The sequence below is a fragment of the Microcaecilia unicolor genome, chromosome 3 (assembly GCF_901765095.1).
Source record: "Microcaecilia unicolor chromosome 3, aMicUni1.1, whole genome shotgun sequence".
In the NCBI taxonomy this organism is placed as follows: Eukaryota; Metazoa; Chordata; class Amphibia; order Gymnophiona; family Siphonopidae; genus Microcaecilia; species Microcaecilia unicolor.
The window spans coordinates 194111891-194132017 of NC_044033.1; the positions used below are offsets into that span (position 1 = coordinate 194111891).

At 44.4% G+C, this 20127-nt stretch overlaps 1 protein-coding gene across 3 annotated transcripts in view; it reads left to right on the forward strand.

Moving 5' to 3' along the window:
• The first annotated feature begins 5176 nt into the window (after positions 1-5176).
• Positions 5177-20127, forward strand: part of ZSWIM4 (zinc finger SWIM-type containing 4) — a 59642-nt gene continuing 44691 nt past the window's right edge. For all 3 annotated transcript variants that reach the window (XM_030196893.1, XM_030196894.1, XM_030196896.1), the window contains exons 1-2: positions 5177-5396; positions 11444-11645. In XM_030196893.1, the coding sequence (XP_030052753.1) occupies positions 5274-5396; positions 11444-11645 (325 nt within the window). In that variant the 5' untranslated portion in view covers positions 5177-5273. The remainder of the gene's footprint in view (positions 5397-11443; positions 11646-20127) is intronic.

The following is a 20127-nucleotide window of genomic DNA, read 5'->3' on the forward strand; positions in this document are numbered from 1 at the left end:
AAGGCAAAGCAGCAAGGTTTCAGAATGGCTAATAAGCCCAGCAGCACCTGGAGCTCAGCTGCAACAATCACCAGGAAACCATGGGTGCTGTGTAGGTTCAATCCAAGCAAGCAAGTCTGGCAGCCCGGAAGATCCGGACCGTCGTCGATAATACACTGAAACCTTCTGCTCAGTGTGCTGCTGCGGCTCGGAAAGCGAATAGAATGTTGGGTATTATTAGGAAAGGTATGGAAAACAGGTGTGAGGATGTTATAATGCCGTTATATCGCTCCATGGTGTGACCGCACCTTGAGTATTGTGTTCAATTCTGGTTGCCGCATCTCAAGAAAGATATAATGGAATTGGAAAAGGTGCAGCGAAGGGCGACTAAAATGATAGCGAGGATGGGACGACTTCCCTATGAAGAAAGACTAAGGAGGCTAGGGCTTTTCAGCTTGGAGACGAGACGGCTGAGGGAAGACATCATAGAGGTGTATAAAATAATGAGTGGAGTGGAACAGGTGGATGTGAAGCGTCTGTTTATGCTATCCAAAAATAATAGGACTAGGGGGTATGCGATGAAACTACAGTGTAGTAAATTTAAAACAAATCGGAGAAAAATTTTCTTCACCCAACGCGTAATTAAACTCTGGAATTCGTTGCCGGAGAACGTGGTGAAGGCGGTTAGCTTAGCAGAGTTTAAAAGAGGGTTAGACGGTTTCCTAAAGGACAAGTCCATAAACCGCTATTAAATGGACTTGGGAAAAATCCACAATTCCGGGAATAACATGTATAGACTGTTTGTACGTTTGGGAAGCTTGCCAGGTGCCCTTGGCCTGGATTGGCCGCTGTCATGGACAGGATGCTGGGCTCGATGGACCCTTGGTCTTTTCCCAGTGTGGCATTACTTATGTACTTACTAGTAAAAAAGGCCCGTTTCTGACACAAATGAAACGGGCGCTAGCAAGCTTTTCCTCGGAGTGTGTATGTTTGAGAGAGTGAATATGCGAGTGTGTGTGTGTGTGAGAGAGAGAGAGTGAGTCTGGGTGTGAGTGTGTCTGTGAGAAAGAGAGTGTGTGCAAGTGCGTATGTGAGACACAGTGTGAGAGAGAGAGAGTGTGTTTCACACAGATACAGTGTGCGCGAGAGAGAGAGAGTGTGTGTGAGACACAGACTCTCTGTGAGACTGAGTGTATGAGACCAAGAGAGTGTGTGAATGACTGTGTGACACATAGAGAGTGAATGAGAGACAGTGTGTGAGAGTGAGAGAGAAAGACATTGTGAGAGAGAGAGTGTGTGTGTGTGTGTGACAGAGATACCTCCCCCCCTCTCTGGTGTCAGCCCCCCCCCCCCCCCCCCCCGCTCTCTCTCTGGTGTCTGAGCGTTACTGTGCAGGACGCTGAGCTCTGGCTGTGCTTCAAGGAACTGACCAATGCTATTTAATAGAATGCACCTCCAACATTCTGAAGCCGAGAAACCTCGTGTGGTTGGTCACTTCTGCTTGTGACAAACCCAGAAGTACGTGATGTCAATTCAGGAGATGGATACAGAGAGCAGGAATGCCTCAGCCATGCAGTCAGCTTCAGAATGTTGGAGGTGCGTTTTATTATATAGGATGAAGCCCCGGGATACATGACAGACCTTATAGACCTACCAACCAGAAACACATCTGGATCAACACGAACATACCTAAATCTCCACTATCCAAACTGTAAAGGACTCAAATACAAATCAACTTATGCACCCAGTTTTTCCTACATAAGCACCCAACTGTGGAACGCACTACCAAAAGCCGTGAAAACAACCTACGACCACCTAAACTTCCGGAAATCACTAAAAACTATCCTGTTCAAAAAGGCATACCCTCCCGATCCAACTTAAATCCCTGAACTCTGCACCACAACTAAATCAAAGCACATAATTGGACATAACATAACTCTACGCTCTATGATTCCCTAATATGTCTATTCCACACGATCCTTATCTTACGACATCACCTTGTATTTGTTCATACCGGAGTCGGCGAACGCCTCTCCGGTACCATGTAAGCCACATTGAGCCTGCAAAAAAGTGGGAAAATGTGGGATACAAATGTAACAAATAAATAAATACATTTATTAATAGTTTTGGTATACCTCATAGTAACATAGCAAATATCGGGAGATAAAGACCTGCACGGTCCGTCCAGTCTACCCAACAAGGTGGCCAGAGTTGATTCTGGCACTCTGCACAGGTTCCACTACATTACTACAATTCTTATAACCCCCTGCATCCTTTACTGAGGATTATACACAAGAAGGCCTGGGCAATACCAGGGAAATATAGTGCTACATATATTAATCCCTTTTCCCCAATATCCATTAAAACCCTTAGTTATAAGGAATTAACTTTTATTAGTTAGGAAAGCAAAAAGGTCCTTGCTGCCTTTCTGAAAGTGTAACAATCACACATTACTCAAATACTATATCAGGACATATTTATCCACTCCTCCCATAGCTAAGATAATATTCAAGTACTTTTCTGACATCATTTGCAACTTTTCTTTAAACTAGTCCCTTATTTTCTTGCTCCTGTTACCCTATTTTATCTATCTATATGTTCCATCGTTACACTCAATGCTATCTGTTAAAATGTTCTATTGTGTATTGCATTGACATTGTAATGTAGCATCTTTGACATACTTTGTAGTGTTGTTTTAATATTTTTTTACTGCTATAATTGTCTATTGCTTATGTTTGACTTATTCTTGCTGTATACCGCCTTTTGTAAATTCCTTCAAAACGGCGGTAAATAAATCCTAATAAATAGAGGAAGGTAATGAGTTCAGAGCCTGATCCCTTGGTTTGATATAGACCAAGAAAAAAGGTTCTTGGATTTTTAAAATTGTTTTTATTTATCACATTATACATTTGTATAACCAAGCAGTAACACTTGTACAGCAAAGTGAAAAGAAAAAAAATAAATAAAAACTTACTCTGATATACAATATCCAATTAGATTAGGAGAACTCCACTTGGATTTATTTTATTTTTGTCAAACTGGGAAAACTTCATCATTTGATTTTGAAGACTATATTTATCGCTCCCTGATAAAACTAGTATCATAGACTTCATGTATTCTGGGACAAAACCATATAGAATTTTAAATATAATCCTGCAAACTTTAAACGCTACCCATGCCTCCACTGGCAACCAGTGTAACAGGACTAATACTGTCATACCAGGAAGCTGACAATATTAATCTGATGGCCGAGGAGTGGCCTAGTGGTTAGGGTGATGGTTTCTGGTCTTGAGGAACTGAGTTCAATTCCCACTTTAGGCACAGCTCCTTGTGACTCTGGGCAAGTCACTTAACCCTCCATTGCCCCAGGTACAAATATATGTACCTGTATATGTAAGCCGCATTGAGCCTAAAAAAACACTTAACCCTCCATTGCCCCAGGTACAAATATATGTACCTGTATATGTAAGCCGCATTGAGCCTAAAAAAAACACAACGAAAACGGAAGACCAAACTAAAATCACAAATGTAAAAAAGCCAATATCATTTATTAAGACCCTTAGTAAATGATATTGGCTTTTTTACATTTGTGATTTTAGTTTGGTCTTCCTGTGCATCTTCCGTTTTCGTTGTGTTTTTTTGGTGCTTTTTACGGGAGATTTGGACTCTCTTTGTCGTAGCCGCATTGAGCCTGCCATGAGTGGGAAAGCATGGGGTACAAATGTAACTAAAATAAAAATATTTTGTATAGTTTGCAAAGACAGATCTAGGCCATCCTGAGTAAATTATATTACAATAATCAATTTCTGAAAACAAAAGTGACTGAACTATAATTCTGAAGATATTGGATGCAAAATATTTTCTAATTACTCAGTTTCTTGACCATATAAATTAAGATTTCATGGCTTTATTTACTCACAGAATTATGGACATCTTATCTACTCGCCCCAGAATCCTTGCAGAAGATTCCATCATACAGTTAACAGCATTAATGCTAAAAGATTGAGAAAATCAAATGTTTGATGTCCAATCATCTATTAAATCTAAACTTTACTTTATCTTTGCTAGAGTATTTTCTTGATCACAGGGAAGGGAAAACATAATTGACATATCATCTGTATATATATTAACCTCCATCTCTAAGGGCCCTGGGGGTCTTCTACTTAGGCCCGCTGGTGTTTTTAGCACACGTTAAAAAGAGGCGCGCGCTAAATGTTAAAGATACCAATGCATTCCTATGGGTGTCTTTAGCATTTAGCGTGTGCCTATTTTTAATGCGTGCTAAAAATGCTAGCGCACCTAAGTAAAAGACCCTCCCTGTTTAATATGCCATGCTAAGGGTGCGCTATCATTTTTAGAATGCGCTAAAAATGCTAGCGCACCATAGTAAACAGGGCCCTAAATATTTTCCCATAGAGTTCTATTAAACATAGAACATTATATAGGACAGTTGGGGATCACTGAGGGACCCCACATTTAGCATGCATTGTTCCTGTTTTACAAGACATCTACCTTCATTCTAAAATAATTAATTAATTGATCAGCTTTAGGTGTAATCAACTCCACAGGAGATAGCAGATCTTTACTTGGTTAAACCATCAACTACTCTGATAGGAAGAGTAGATGGCAAGATTGGGCAGACTGGATAGACCATATGGTTATCTGACTTCTAGCATAGCTCAGAGACGTAGCCTACTTGTTAAAGTACTACCCTACCAACCGGGCGGGGGGGAACCTGGGTTCAAATCCCAGTGTTGAACTGTGTGAGCTTCGATAAATTCCTTAACCTTCCATTGCCTCCTATACCAACTTAGATTGTAAACCGTCCAGGAAGAGGGAATTAGTTCACCCTGAGCCAAAACATTAATAAATATCTGTGGCAACATGTGTACGATTGTCTTTGCCAATAAAGTTATCAGATTCAGCAGCAGCTCCTATGCATTGTTTCTTCATTGAAAGCAGCTTCTCAGATATTATGAATGAATCAGCTTTGCCCCTCCTTTATTGCTTCATAAGGGTGCTCCCGCCGGGCTGCGCGAGCCATCCTCACAACTGATTGGGTGGTGCTGACCTCTGGTTGACGTTGACATTCTTGTCAGAGCAGCGACTGTACTGGATTGAGTTGCTGTTATCCAATTGGGAGAAATGCGTGGGCGGTGGCTCCGCCAATGGGAACGTGGTGTGGGCGGGCCGGGCGGCGAGCCGAATAAAGTGTTGCGGCGATCATTGTTGCGGAGATTTAAAGGGACCGCGGCGGAGGAAGAAGAGAGGCACTGCCAGAACCGGCACCGGACATGGAGGCCACACCGCCCCCACCCAAGCGCCGCTGCACCGGACCCGAGCTCAGCCTGAGCCACCCGCACACGCTACTGGACCTGAGCGCCCGCAGAGTAGCCGAGAGCTGGGCCTATGAGCAGGTGAGAGCCTCCCCCGTGATGAGCATTCACCAAGAGACACCCCAGAACCCCCCCCCCCCCACACACACACACACCCCAGGAACACTGGGACACAGACTCTCCAACTCAGAAACACAGAGTCACCCTAGAGATCTCCAATACTGAGACAACCCAGAAACCCCAAGACATCCCACAGCCCCCAACACTGAGACCCCCAAACTAAAGGTACTGAGACCACCCAACCCAGAGATCCCCAAATCCAGAAACACTGAGACACCCTAGAGATCCCTCAGAGACACCTCACAGACTCCCCAACTCAGAGACACGAGACCTCCCCCAACTCGGAAATTGAGACACCCCAGAGGACCCCCCACGAATCCAGAGTTATGAGCACCTTAGTGGCCTCCCTTGAACACCCCTTTTCCTAAGGGATACGTGCCTGCATTTCTTAGCATCAAATCCCAGTTGTCAATTATCAGACATTTCTTCAAGCTTCGCAAAGTCCTTCCTCTTGTCATCCACACCCTCTGGGTGTCCACCCTATTACAGAGTTTGGTATCATCCCCCAAGAGACAAATTTTGCCAGATAGCCCTTCCACAATATCACTCCTCACAACGATCTTAAAAAGAGCAGGCCCCAGGACCGATCCCTGCGGTACACCACTGATAACATCCCTTTCCTCGGAGCAAGCTCCATTTACCACTACCCTCTGTCTCCTCCTATTTAATCAGTTTTTAACCCAGTCAGTCACTTTAGGTCCCATACCAAGGGCATTCAGTTTATTAATCAGTCGCCTGTGCGGAACTGTGTAAAAGGCTTTGCTAAAATCCAAGTACATCACATCTAGTTCCCCTCCCACATCCAATTGTTTGGTCACCCAATCAAAGAAACCAATCAGATTTGTCTGACACAACCTGCCTCTAGTGAAACCATGCTGCCTCGGGTCCTGCAGGCCATTTGATTTGAGAAACCTCACGATCCTCTGCTTTAGAAGCGTTTCCATTGGTTTACTCACCACTAAGGAAGTGTTGAAGAGGTCTGACAGCTGAGCCGCCAAATCATCTCCGAGTTTCTTGACTACCCTCGGATGTAGCCCATCAGGCCCCATTGCTTTGTCTACTTTTAGTTTAGCTAGCTCCTTACAAACACGGTCTTCTGAGAATCGGTTCCGGTCTACCATCCATCTATCCACATTAGCATTTGTTTTCTGCGGTCCTAGTCCAGGCCTTTCATCTGTGAACTCAGAACAGAAGTAATTGTTAAGCAGTTCAGCTTTATCCTTATCAGCTTTTACTCGAAGTGCTACAGTTCCAGTGACTAACAATTAGCGGAATAAATCCATGAAAAACTTCTCAGAAGACATCAAGATGTCTTTTGGCCTGGACAAATGAGCTATGGCAACTTTCCTTAGAGAAAAATTAAGCAAAACTGAAAACATCGCTTTGAGTGATGACTATGATATAAAGGAACTTGAACAAGAAGATAAATATCTAGGAGTGAAGGAAGAAACATAAATCACTGAGAGAAAAGATCAGTAAATAATATCACAAGAGCTAAAATTAATATTGGAATAAGATACGAGTCATTAATCATCTGGTAATCTCTGCACTCTCATACAGCTTTGGAATTATAGACTGGTCCCTTAAAGATCTTACTGAATGTATGAACAAGAAAACTCCTCCATGCCCACAAGGTCGTGTATAAGAACCATTGTATGCCAAGACTGTACATTCCTCGAGCTGGAGGAGGAATAGGCCTCACAGAAATAGTTATACTTGTCGAGCTACTGTCCTAGGCCTCCAGGCTTATTTAACAACATCATCAGATCCAAATTTGCAACAGGTGTTGAAATATGAAACTAAATGTCCAGACTCTATCTCCATCATTAAACTTGGACAAAAGTTCCCATGAGTAGAAGGAATGAAAGATAATCCACTGGTACTAAAAGGGAAGGAAGTGACAGCATTTGCAAAAGATGAGAAAAAGCTCTCTTCAAATAGATCGGCAAGTGCTAAGCAGGAAATACAGGAGCCATTCATTGATCAGATCTGGACGTATGAGTGATTAAGAAGAGGAGAGAACTGAAACCTAAGGATGAGCAATTAATAGCTGGAGCCCAGGGCAGTGGACAAGTTGGTTCACAGTAAACTTAGAAGAACATTGGGAAATGTGATCTCTGTAGATTCTGTAAGGAAGAGCTAGAAACAGTTGCTCATCTCATAGCTGAATGAAGTTCTTATGGTAGAACTCTCTATACAGAAAGGCACAGTAAGGTGGCAGGTCTCATCCATTGGCCAGAAAACCGCTGGGTTCATGACCCGAAGAGAGAAGAGGTTGTGATCACTGGGACATCCCCATTCCGACTGATAAATAGCTGGTTGCAAGGAAACTGGACATGCAATGAAGCTACAATGTAAATTTAAAATGAATCGGAGAAAACTTTTTTTTATCATTCAACGTGTAATTAAACTCTGGAATTCATTGCCAGAGAATGTGGTAAAGGCGGTTAGCTTAGCGGAGTTTAAAAAAGGTTTGGACGGCTTCCTAAAGGAAAAGTCTATAGACCGTTATTAAATGGACTTGGGGAAAGTCCACTATTTCTGGGATAAGCAGTATAAAATGTTATGTACATTTTTGGGATCTTGCCGGGTATTTGTGACCTGGATTGGCCACTGTTGGAAACAGGATGCTGGGCTCAATGGACCTTTGGCCTTTCCTAGTATGGCAATACTTATGTACTTATGGATAGTGATGAAGGAGAAAAACACAAGAAGCGCAATGAAGGAGAAAAACACAAGAAGCACATTGATGATAGAGGTGTCAGTGCCATGTGATTTCTGTACGTTGTGTGGAGAGAGAGAGAAGATCCTCAAATACGAAGAAATGCAGTCCGAAACCAAGACAATGTGGCAGAACGATACAGAAATATTTCTAATTGTATTGGGTACCACAGGCCCTATTGAAAGGCATTTTCAAACCCAGCTGGATAGGTTGGCTAGGGGGCTCATTTTCAAAAGAGAAAAATGTCTACAAAGTTGCATAAAGCAGCATTTGGACGTTTTTCTCTCCAAAACGTCCAAATCGGTATTTTCGAAACCCATTTTCCAGACGTTTTTCTATGCTGTTCGCCTGCAGTGCATCCAAATCTCAAGGGGCGTGTTATGGGTGGGATTTGGTCATTCCTAAGACTTGGACATTTTTCAGCCATAATGGAGCAAAACAAAAACGTCCAGGACTAAAACTAAGATGTTAAGATGTTTTGAGCTATTATGTTTTCCTTCTACTAGATGGGTTATTAAATGTATAGTGTTTGACTCCTCCCTTCATTATCAAGCTGTTTCTTTATGGAATGTGTTGCTTCGCAGATTTGGGTCCTGACAAGTTATTTGATTTTTAGAAAGGCACTTAGGACATTTTTATTTAATGAGTTAATATTTTTACTTATGAAGTTCTTAGTTGTTATGATTTCGCTTCTTTTCTGGTTAATTCTAATCTTTTGTGATCCACAGTGAACCATTTGTAGTATTTGTGGAATAAAAGTACCGTATAACATAACCGGTTTTACTCTTCCAATGATCACTGACCCCTCCCCCCCCACCACACATCAACCAAAGATGTGAAAGAAACAGTACATACCAGGCTCTATGATAGCTTCAGATGTTATAGCCAGTCCTATTAGAGCAGCAAGCAGGTCCCAGGAGTAGCCTAGTGGTCAGTATAGTGCACTGTAGAGCAGGGAACCCAGGCCCATATCCCACTCTAACTGTTACACTTGTGGTGGGGTGTGTTAGCCCTCCAAAACTCACCAAAAACCTACTGTACCCATATATAGGTGACTCCTTCACCCATCGGGGCTATTGTAGTGGTGTACAGTTGGGGGCGGTGGATTTTGGATGGCTCAGTAGACAAGATAAGGGGGTAGTGGAGAGATGTGTACCTGGGAGCAGGGTCCCATTGCTTTCCTGGGATGTCTGTGTGGCCAGTCTACTTATACTACTGGCTCCTCCTACATCCCAATGGCTTGATTTTGTGCCTTTTGCAGTTGGATTTTTTTTTAATGGTCCAAACCGATAAACACACAGAGCACAAAAACATCTAGCATGTGGCCATTTTTTAATACAAAAGATAAGACATTTTGTTGTTTTTTTTTGTAAATAGCTCTATTTGCTATTCAGATTCTGAAAGTTTTGAGCAAAATGTCCAAAGTCGGACTTAGATGTCATATCGAAAATGCCACTGCAGAGTGAAACCCTTTGTACCATTCGAGATCTACAGTGAGTGTTGTTACTTCCAGAGACACTGAGACACTCCACTCACCAGAGACACCCTCACCTGAGACACTGAGATGCCTCTCCCACTGAGACAGCCCCAATGATACCGAGAAACCTACCCCCACCCTACTGAGAGAGATTGAGAGCAGGGCCTATGAGACACACACACGCTACCTAAAGTACACCCCCAGGAGGTCTCACCCTCACTCACTGAGACATTCCCAGAGAAACTAGAGAGAGAGACACTGGTATTGCCCACAGAGACACCCTACCTTTTCTTAGAAGACCCCCCCAGAGAGATGACTCTTGGCATCCCCACTGAGACCCCCCCCCCCAGAAAGACCTCACCACATTCACGCCCCCCTCTTTCCAAGAGATCTCCACCTCACCCATGTCACTGATGCCCACCTTCACCTTCAAAATACTTCTCCCACCTCCCAATATCGAGGTACCTTATCTCATCTATATATTATCTTCCCTTCTAAGACACCTTTGTCCCTCACCAATACGAGACAGATCCTATTAAGACCTCCCCAACAGACCCAAGACACCCCACTCCCCATTGAGACCCTCCATAGAGACACATTTTTATCTTTTCTATTAATAATTTTGTATCCTGTCTTTCTCAATAAAGCTACCAAGTGGTTTACTGCAAACCTAAAACAATTATAATACAGACACTATGAACAGTTTAATCAATATAAAATATAGATAACCACGCTTTAACACTGCTTCCAAAGAGCTTTTTTATGATGTTTTTTAAACAAATCTAACGGTATTGTGGTCCTAATGAAGAAGTGACAGAAGAAAAGTCCCTCCACATACGTATTAATGCAATTCCGTCTGAGACCTACAGCAGGGCCTGTTGCAAGGAGTAATTGACAATCAGGAATATAGTATGAAAAGTGAGATGATAAATGCACAGAAACCTGCAGGCCAACAAATTGTTACATGTAAAAAATAAGATCTTAAAATAATTCTCCCCATTCCTAGCCTAAAACCCCTGTAAGATATCATCTCTCTGAGTACAAATAGAAAGTACAGATAAAAACACAGAAACAAAAAGTAGCCAATAAACTGCTAGAACAGCGCTATGAGGAGGGGGCAAATGGAGAGTGCACTGTTGGTGATATTACTGCCTGGATTGCAGCATATGGAGAGTCAGCTGTGGGAGGGGGGTGACTGCATGAGAAAGGTGGACAGGTGCCAGGTAGGGATTCATGAGCAATGCTGGTACCTAGATGTGTGCTATACAGAGATATTTTCATGGTTCAGTTGATGTCTGAAAATGCTCCCCATTAACTCTGCACAGCACACTTATCTGCATTTAGAGGTGGCGGCCTGGAGTAATATATAGATTTCTTTCAGATCTGTGCCTGTTTTCCATGAAAGGAGCACATGCACAAACATGTACCCACATGTAGCTTGAAAGCAAAATACAGTGAAAAGTGCCAGATTTTGGCTTATCACTGCACCTTGGATTAGGGGCAGAATTCAAGACCTTTTCCCAACCTGTGATAAGATAACCCATTGCTAAAGGTGCTTTTGCTCTGTTAGTAGTCATGCATATACCATTTCATTAACTCGGGAGGTACTGGTCCTGCACTGTGGCAGGGGACAGTAAAATCAGACCGAGCCTAAACAGTGAAGCATGAGCTGTCTCTTCAGAGCCCAGGGTGTTTGTTAGTGCTTAACTCCTGGCCCTGCCGTGGCAGAGCTGAGTTTGTGTGTAGTATAGAAGACTGAATGTATCGCATTTCCTCTCCCCCCGCCCCCCCCCCCCCCCCCATTTCTAGGTAGAAGAGCGCTTTTCTCGCGTCCCTGAGCCAGTGCAGAAGCAGATTGTGTTTTGGTCATTCCCTCGAAGTGAGCGTGAGATCTGTATGTATTCATCTCTGGGATACCAAGCCCCTGAGGGCGAGCGAGACTCCCGTGTCCCCTTCAACAGAGGGCTGCAGCTGCTGCAGATGGGAGCAGTCGATAAAGTGCTACAAGTTGGTGAGTATGAAGGTTTAGTACTCCCCTTTCACCCCCTGGGGTTTGATTCTCACTGGAGAGAAAAGATACTGGGAGACCAGACTGTTCTCTCTCTCTTTCTCTTCCCCCTCTACATGTCTGTCCATTAGAAAGGCAGAGTGTCCTGCATAGGGAATCCTCCACACAACACTCATTGCTTTCTACCTGGATTATAGTAGCTGGTTAGGGTACTGGGGATGGAGTTTGAGGCAGGTAGTGCCAGGAGCTGGGGGGACGTGGGTACTACCTTGGTGGAGATACCAAAACTTGGTGTGAGGGCTCTGGCTGTGGTGTAATGGGCAGGACTTGGAATGGGGAACAGCCCTGGTCTTTGAGCAGGCAGGACAGACTGCTGGCTCTGAATTTCTGACTGACCCTGCCCTATGAGGTAGTGTGCCGGAAGTCAGGGTGTTAGCAGATAAAGGTATTTTTATCTTTCTAATGCTAGGTGTCTTCTGAGTCACTGGTAGGATTGGTTCTGATTGCTTGGAATGTGCTTTCTCGGTCTTTACTGCTTTTTGGACTTGTCTGGGCAGGTTCTTGCCTTTCTGCCATGTTTTCATACTAAAGAGGTGACAGGTGGCTCCACTCCTCCCATCCCTAACACGGGTACAGAGGTGCTGGCCCCTGCATGCTAATTTCAGGCTTCTTTCTGAGAGCTTCCCTCAGACTGTTCTGTCTCTCTATTGCAAACCAATAGACGTGCAGAGTGCAGAATCTAAAGATCTCTCCATCAATAATTAAGAAATATTAAAAGGAGGAAAAGACCTCAGAGGTCCCGAACCTGCCAACACAAATGGCACTACGGGGACACCACTGTTTCTTTCATAGGTCAAAAGTCTCCCACAACTCTTTATTTCAACAATATAAAATTATTTTCTTTTGTTGTTTTTTTTAAACAATTTTAAATATTGAAAAAATACATTTTGAGCTAATGTTATAGGCACTTAAAAACAAAATGAAAGCAGCACATCTTGAAACTCAATGGGGCTGCCGTTTTGCCTTGCAGCTTCTTCTGGTGTATTAATCTGCTCTCTTCTTGCTCATATTTATGAGTACGCTAGCAACTGTGCTATTCCTGTAACATACAAGCATCGTGTTTAATATCAAACAAAATATACTCAAAGAAGAAAGATGAATACATATGTACTTGCATAAAGTGAAGATACTTACCTGTAGCAGGTATTCTCCGAGGACAGCAGGCTGATTGTTCTCGCATGTGGGTCAACGTCCGCGTCGGTCCAGGAAATGGCAAATTTTCACTAGCAAAATTTAAAAATTTGGCCAGAGTCTTCTGGTGCGAGTGTGCGGGCGACTTCCCGCCCGTCGCGTGAGCGTGCCGCCTCAGTTTAATAAAAAAGCATAAAAACAAATAATAACTCCAAAGGGGAGGTGGGCAGGTTTCTGAGAACAATCAGCCTGTTGTCCTCGGAGAATACCTGCTTCAGGTAAGTACCTTCGCTTTCTCCGAGGACAAGCAGGCTGCTTGTTCTCACATATGGGGTATCCCTAGCAACCAGGCTCACTCAAAACAATGAACATTGGTCAATTGAGCCTCGCAACGGCGAGGACATAACAGAGATTGACCTGAAACCATAAACAACTAACTGGGAGTGCAGCCTGGAACAGAACAAAAGAACAAAAATGGGTCTAGGGGGGTGGAGTTGGATTCTAAACCCCAAACAGATTCTGCAGCACTGACTGCCCAAACCGAATGTCGTGTCGGGTATCCTGCTGGAGGCAGTAGTGAGACGTGAATGTGTGGATGACCACGTTGCAGCCTTGCAGATCTCCTCAATGGAGGCTGACTTTAAGTGAGCCACTGACGCAGTCATGGCTCTAACATTATGAGCCGTGACATGGCCCTCTAAAGACTGCCCAGCTTGGGCATGTGAAGGAAATGCAATCTGCTAGCCAATTGGAGATTGTGCGTTTTCCGATGGTGACTCCCCTCCTGTTGGGATCGAAAGAAACAAACAAACAAACAACTGGGTGGACTGTCTGAAGGGCTTCATCCGCTCCATGTAAAAGGCCAATGCTCTCTTGCAGTCTAAGATATGCAAACTGCTTTCGCCAGGGCGGGTATGAGGACGGGGAAACAATGTTGACAAGACAATTGACTTCAGACACCACCTTCAGCAGGAACTTAGGGTGTGTTCAGAGGACTACTCTGTTGTGATGAAGCCTGATATAAGGTGCATGCACTGCCAAGGCCTGAAGCTCACTGACCCTACGAGCTGAAGTAACAGCCACCAAGAAAACGACCTTCCAGGTCAAGTACTTCAGATGGCAGGAATTCAGTGGCTTAAAAGGAGCTTTCATCAGCTGGGTAAGAACGATGTTGAGATCCCATGACACTGGTGGAGGTTTGACCGGGGGCTTTGACAAAAGCAAACCTGTCATGAAGCGAACAACTAAAGGCTGTCCAGAAATAGGCTTACCCTCTACACGGCGATGATAAGCACTAATCACACTAAGAACTCTTACAGAGTTGGTCTTAAGACCAGACTCTGACAAGTGTAGAAGGTATTCAAGCAGGGTCTGTGTAGGACAAGAAAGAGGATCTAGGGCCTTGCTGTCACACCAGACAGCAAACCTCCTCCATTTGAAAGAATAACACTTTTTCGTGGAATCTTTCCTGGAAGCAAGCAAGACACGGGAGACACCTTCTGAAAGACTCGAGGCAAATTCTAAGTTCTCAACATCCAGGCCGTGAGAGCCAGTGACTGGAGGTTGGGATGTAGAAGCGACCCCTCGTTCTGAGTGATGAGGGTTGGAAAACACTCCAATCTCCACGGTTCTTCGGAGGACAACTCCTGAAGAAGAGGGAACCAAATCTGACGCGGCCAGAAGGGTGCAATCAGGATCATGATTCCGCAGTCTTGCTTGAGTTTCAGCAAAGTCCTCCCCACCAGAGGTACGGGAGGATACGCATACAGAAGGCCTGTCCCCCAATTCAGGAGAAAGTCATCTGACACTAGTCTGTCATGGGCCAAGCCTGGAACAGAATTGAGGGACCTTGTGATTAATTTGAGTGGCAAAAAGATCCACTGAGGGGGTGCTCCACGCTTAGAAGATCTTGCGGATTACACCCATGTTCAGTGATCACTCGTGAGGTTGCATTATACTTCTCAGCCTGTCGGCCAGACTGTTGTTTACGCATGCCAGATAAGTGGCTTGCAAAAACATGCTGTGATGACGCGCCCAAAGCCACATCTGGACGGCTTTGTGACACAGACGGTGATATCCGGTGCCCCCCTGCTTGTTGGTGTAATACATGGCAACCTGATTGTCTGTCTGAATCAATATGATTTGGTTGGACAGCCGGTCTCTGAAAGCCTTTAGAGTGTTCCAGATCGCTTACAATTCCAGGAGATTGGATCTGTAGACCTTTTTCCTGAAAGGACCAGGCTCCTTGAGTGTGAAGCCCATCTACATGAGCTCCCCACCTCAGGAGGGATGCATCCATCGTCAGCACTTATTGTGGCTGAGGAATTTGGAATAGACGCCCCAAGGTCAGATTGGATCGAATCGTCCACCACTGCAGAGAATTCCGGAAGTCGGTGGACAGTTGGATTACATCCTCTAGACTCCCCGCAGCTTGATACCACTGGAAAGCTAGGGTCCATTGAGCCGATCTCGTGTGTAGATGTGCCATGGGAGTCACAAGAACTGTGGAGGCCATGTGCCCCAGAAGTCTCAACATCTGCCAAGCCGTGATCTGTTGAGAGGCTCGAACCATGGACACCAGGGACAGGAGGTTGTCTGCCCTTGTCTCGGGAAGATAAGCTCGAACTGTCTTTGTGTTCAACAGGGCGCCAATGAATTCCAACATTTGCACTGGAGTGAGATGGGACTTAGGGTAATTGATTACGAACCCCAGTAGTTCTAGCACCTGAATAGTCATTCGCATGGACTGCTGAGAGCCTGCCTTCGAGGTGCTCTTCACCAGCCAATCTTCAAGATAAGGGAACACATGCACTCCCAGTCTGCGTAGCGACGCTGCGACTACCGCCAGGCACTTTGTGAATACTATGGGTGCAGACGCCAGACCAAAATGCAGCACACAGTACTGGAAGTGCTGAGTTCCCAGCCGAAATCGAAGATACTTCCTGTGAGCTGGAAGTATCGAGATATGTGTGTAAGCATCCTTTAAGTCCAGAGAGCATAACCAATCGTTTTCTTGAATCATGGGAAGAAGGGTGCCCAGAGAAACCATCCTGAACTTTTCTCGAACCAGAAATTCGTTCAGGCCCCTTAGGTCTAGGATGGGACACATCCCCGCTGTCTCTTTCTGCACAAGGAAATACCTGGAATAGAATCCCAGCTCTTCTTTCCCTGGTGGAACGGGTTCGACCGCACTGGCCTTTAGAAGGGCAGAGAGTTCCTCTGCAAGTACCTGCTTGTGCTGGGAACTGTAAGAATGAGCTCCCGGTGGGCAATTTGGAGGTTTGGATTCCAGATTGGGGGTGTATCCTAACTGGACTATTTGAAGAACCCACCGATTGGAGGTTATGATAGGCCACCTTAGGTGAAAAAAACATCAACCTCCCCCCAACTGGCAAGTCGTCCGGTACGGACACTTTTATTGAGGCTATGCTGAACTAGAGCCAGTCAAAAGCCCGTCCCTTGCTGGGCCTTAGTTACACGCTGTTGATGAGAACAAGCGCGCTGGGGTTGAGCCTGGACAGGCTGCAGAGAAGCAGGAGTGTACCTATGCCTAGAATAGGTAAAGGGAGCACTCCTCCTCCTGCCAAAAAACCTCCTAGATGAGGCAGTAGCAGAAGGTGCCTTGTGGGAAAGAGAATCCATAGCATCATTACGCTTCTTGATTTGATCAACTAGATCCTTTACTTTTTCACCAAAAAGATTGTCCCCCTGGCAAGGGACATCCGCCATTCACTGCTGGACAGAATGATCCAGGTCAGAGACATGCAGCCATGAGAGTCTGCGCATCACTATACCCTGAGCAGCGACCCTGGATGCCACGTCAAAAGTGGCAAAAGTACCCCTGGCCAGGAACTTGTGACACACACACCTTCTGCTGCCTGACCACCTGGCGAAAAGGCTCGGCCAGCTCCGTAGGGAGTGCATCAACCAAGCTGGACAGTTGATGTATCGTGTCCCGCAAGTGTATGCTCGTGAAGAGCTGGTATGACTGGATCTTGGCCGCGAGCATAACGGCCTGATATGTCTTCCTTCCAAAAGAATGAAGAGTCCTAGTCTTTAATCTTTGGATCCATCCTTGTTCTCTCTTTCAGTTATAAAGTAATCTCATACATTTTATAATGACCAATGATTTTATCAGTCTGTGTACTGTATGTGACTTAAAAGCTCCTTTAAGTTTTTATTTCTAGAAAATGCTACCCTAAGCTGTGAATCTGAAAATAGAGTGTGCAATTGCTTCCATTGCTTTCTCAGTATAGCAGCCGCTTCATTACTGCCTGTTGAAAATGTCATCACATAGGTTTGTATCTGATCTTCACTACTGTGAATAATATTTTTTGTAGCAACAAATCTCTATTATATTTTGCTGTTTGATAGGCTTTCTTGTCTTCAGCTGGCCAGTTGTTTGAAATTTCTCTGATTAGTATGCCTCTTTTTGTAACTTAAAAATTGCAAATATGCTAGCAGGACTCAAGGAAAGGAAGTCAACAGATAAGGATAAATTTCGCCTTCTGGTTTTTCCCATCATTTTGGCTACCTTACGATAATCAGATGTGATCACTGATCACCCCTTATACTGTACCACTCCCTTAGGTTTTTGCAGCTCAAATGCATGAACCTGCATTTGTTTAGTTTAAATCTAGTAGCAGATTGTAAATTGCATAAATTCGCTGACACAGGTAGTTTTTGTTTATTTTCAGAGCTGTTATACCACCTACACCTAAGCAGTTTACAAACAACCAATGCAGGTTGTTTGAAAATTCCCCCAGAGCTCTCTTCCTTGTACGTGGTTTAGACGTTTCCTTCTTAAGCTCTGCCAGGTTCCTCTAGTGATGCTTTAATTGTAGTGTAATGGGACGGTGGGGGGGGGGGACCTTTATTTGAAATGTTTTATTAATACTCGTTTGTCAGTACAGAATAACAATTTTACAATAATGCAATAAACTGAAATAAAGTATTTTATTTTTAAACAAAGAATATTGTCTATATTTTTTATTTAAACCCCTCCCAAACCACACGTTTCCAACCTGAGCCACACTGTATCTGAAGTAGAGAGTTGCACGGGGACAGAAATCCTACCCATCCCCGCCCGTCCCTGCTGGAATCTTACCCGTCCCCACCCATTCTCGCTGGAATCTTACCCATCCCCACCCATCCCCGCAAAAATTTAAACCATCCCAACCCGTCCCCGCAAGAATTTAACCCATCCCCACCCATCCCCGTAAGAATTTAATAGTACATAAAAGAAAGTTCCAGTCAGCTCCCTTTCTGGATTTGAGCCACAGCACTGTAGGCAAGGAAGGAACGGAAGTTGGAACTTGGAACACTCTGGTGCGCACATGTAAGATTTGTCTCTGATTCACTGGCAGTGTGTGCTGAAAGGTCGCCACATGCACGCACCAGTAGGTCAGGTGACATCTGATTCTCGTGCCTGTGTCAGAGCTGAGGTCTGTGCACCAGCCTGGGAGCAAAGAGGATTAATAGTAACATAGTAAGTGACAGCAAATAGACCTGAACGGTCCATCCACTCTGCCCAATAGTCACACTCATGATCAATTCATCATTAAATCAACGAGTGTGATATTATATACTTGATTATGGTCTTTCTTTCGTGTTTCTGGAACAAAGACCACAGGAGTCTATCTGGCCCCATCCTTATGTTCCAACTGCTGGAGTTGCCATCAAAGCCCACTCCAGCCTATTCATGTTCTCATTTCTGGAACACAGACCGTAAAAGTCTGTCCAGCACTGTCCTCATGTTCCAGCCACTGAAGTTGCTGTCTAAGCCCTTTCCAGCCCATCTTACACCAGATTGCCATGTATGAGACACAGAACATACAAGTCTGTCAGGTATCAGCTCTAGTTCATCACAGCCAGAGTCGCCATCTAAGTGTCACTTGACATATCCACACACATGCAGCCATTTAAAGTTAGTTTTTATATAACTTCCATTTTCTAATTAGAGATCCTCTGTGTTCATCCCACGCCTTTTTGAATTCCGTCATCATTTGTGACTCTACCACCTCCTTAATGGAAGACTTTCCACATTTATGCTGTTAAAGCAAGGAAGAAGAGGAGGAGGAGACAGCACTCAAATAAATTGGTATTCGGTAGATGAGAGGCTAGTGCAGGTGCAGCTTACACTTCCACGGGAACCCCGCAGAACTGCTTCCATCCCCGCGGGAACCCCGCAGGAACTGCCTCCGTCCCCGCGGGAACCCCGCAGAACCGCTTCCATCCCCGCGGGAACCCCGCAGGAACTGCCTCCGTCCTCGCGGGGGGGACGGAAGCCGTGCAGCTCTCTAATCTGAAGCAAGATTGTGTGGTTTAGAGAGGAAAACTTTAAGTATAAAGCTGAGAAATGTCCAAATTACCCAACAAAAGATTACAAATACTTTCTATAGCTTCAGCTGCCACACACATAAGTACTCTTACAGATTCTTGTGTGTCGTTATAGCCAGCTTAAAATAGAAACATTGAAAAATGTAGGCAGATAAAGACCAGTCGGCCCATCCATGCCATCTACTCTCCCTTTCACTCCCTTACAGATGCAATGGACTTGTTCCAAGTTCTCTTGAATTCAGATTGTTTTCGTATCCGCTACTTCCACCGGGAGGCCGTTCCACAAATTCACCACCCTTTCCGTGAAGAAGTATTTCCTCAGGTTACTTCTGAGTCTACCCCTTTCACCTTCATCCTATGCCCCCTTGTTTCAGAGGTATTTAAATGTCTCTATCGTATCTCCCCTCTCCCTTCTCTTGTGCATTTATACCACGGAGGTATTTAAATGTCTCGTATCTTCCCTATCCCTCCTCCTGTGTATTTATACCATAGAGGTATGTAAATGTCTCTACCACATCTCCCTTCTCGCTCCTCCTGTGCATTTATTCCATGTAGCTATTTAAAAATTTCTATCCTATACTCTCCTGCCTTTCTTCCAAAGTATGCGTATTGAGATATTTAAGTCTGGCCCCATATGCTTTATGACGAAGACCACAGACTATTTTAGTAGCTGCCCTCTGAGCCGCTTCCATCCTATTTATCTTTTTGAAGGTGCATCTCCAAAATTGTACATAATATTATAAATGAGGTCTTCATCTCAGGTCAACACCTGAATAGTCTGATGTCTGCTTGACTTAGGAAAATTATGACCTTCTGCTTTGCATTTTCAACAGAATTTGCTTGTAGGGTCCGTGATTTGCAGTTGGTCTTCAGCAGGATCAGGATTTCTTGCAGACCACCAGGGATAAGAGTTAAAGGATTAATAGTCAAAGCCATTTACATGGATGGCATAGTG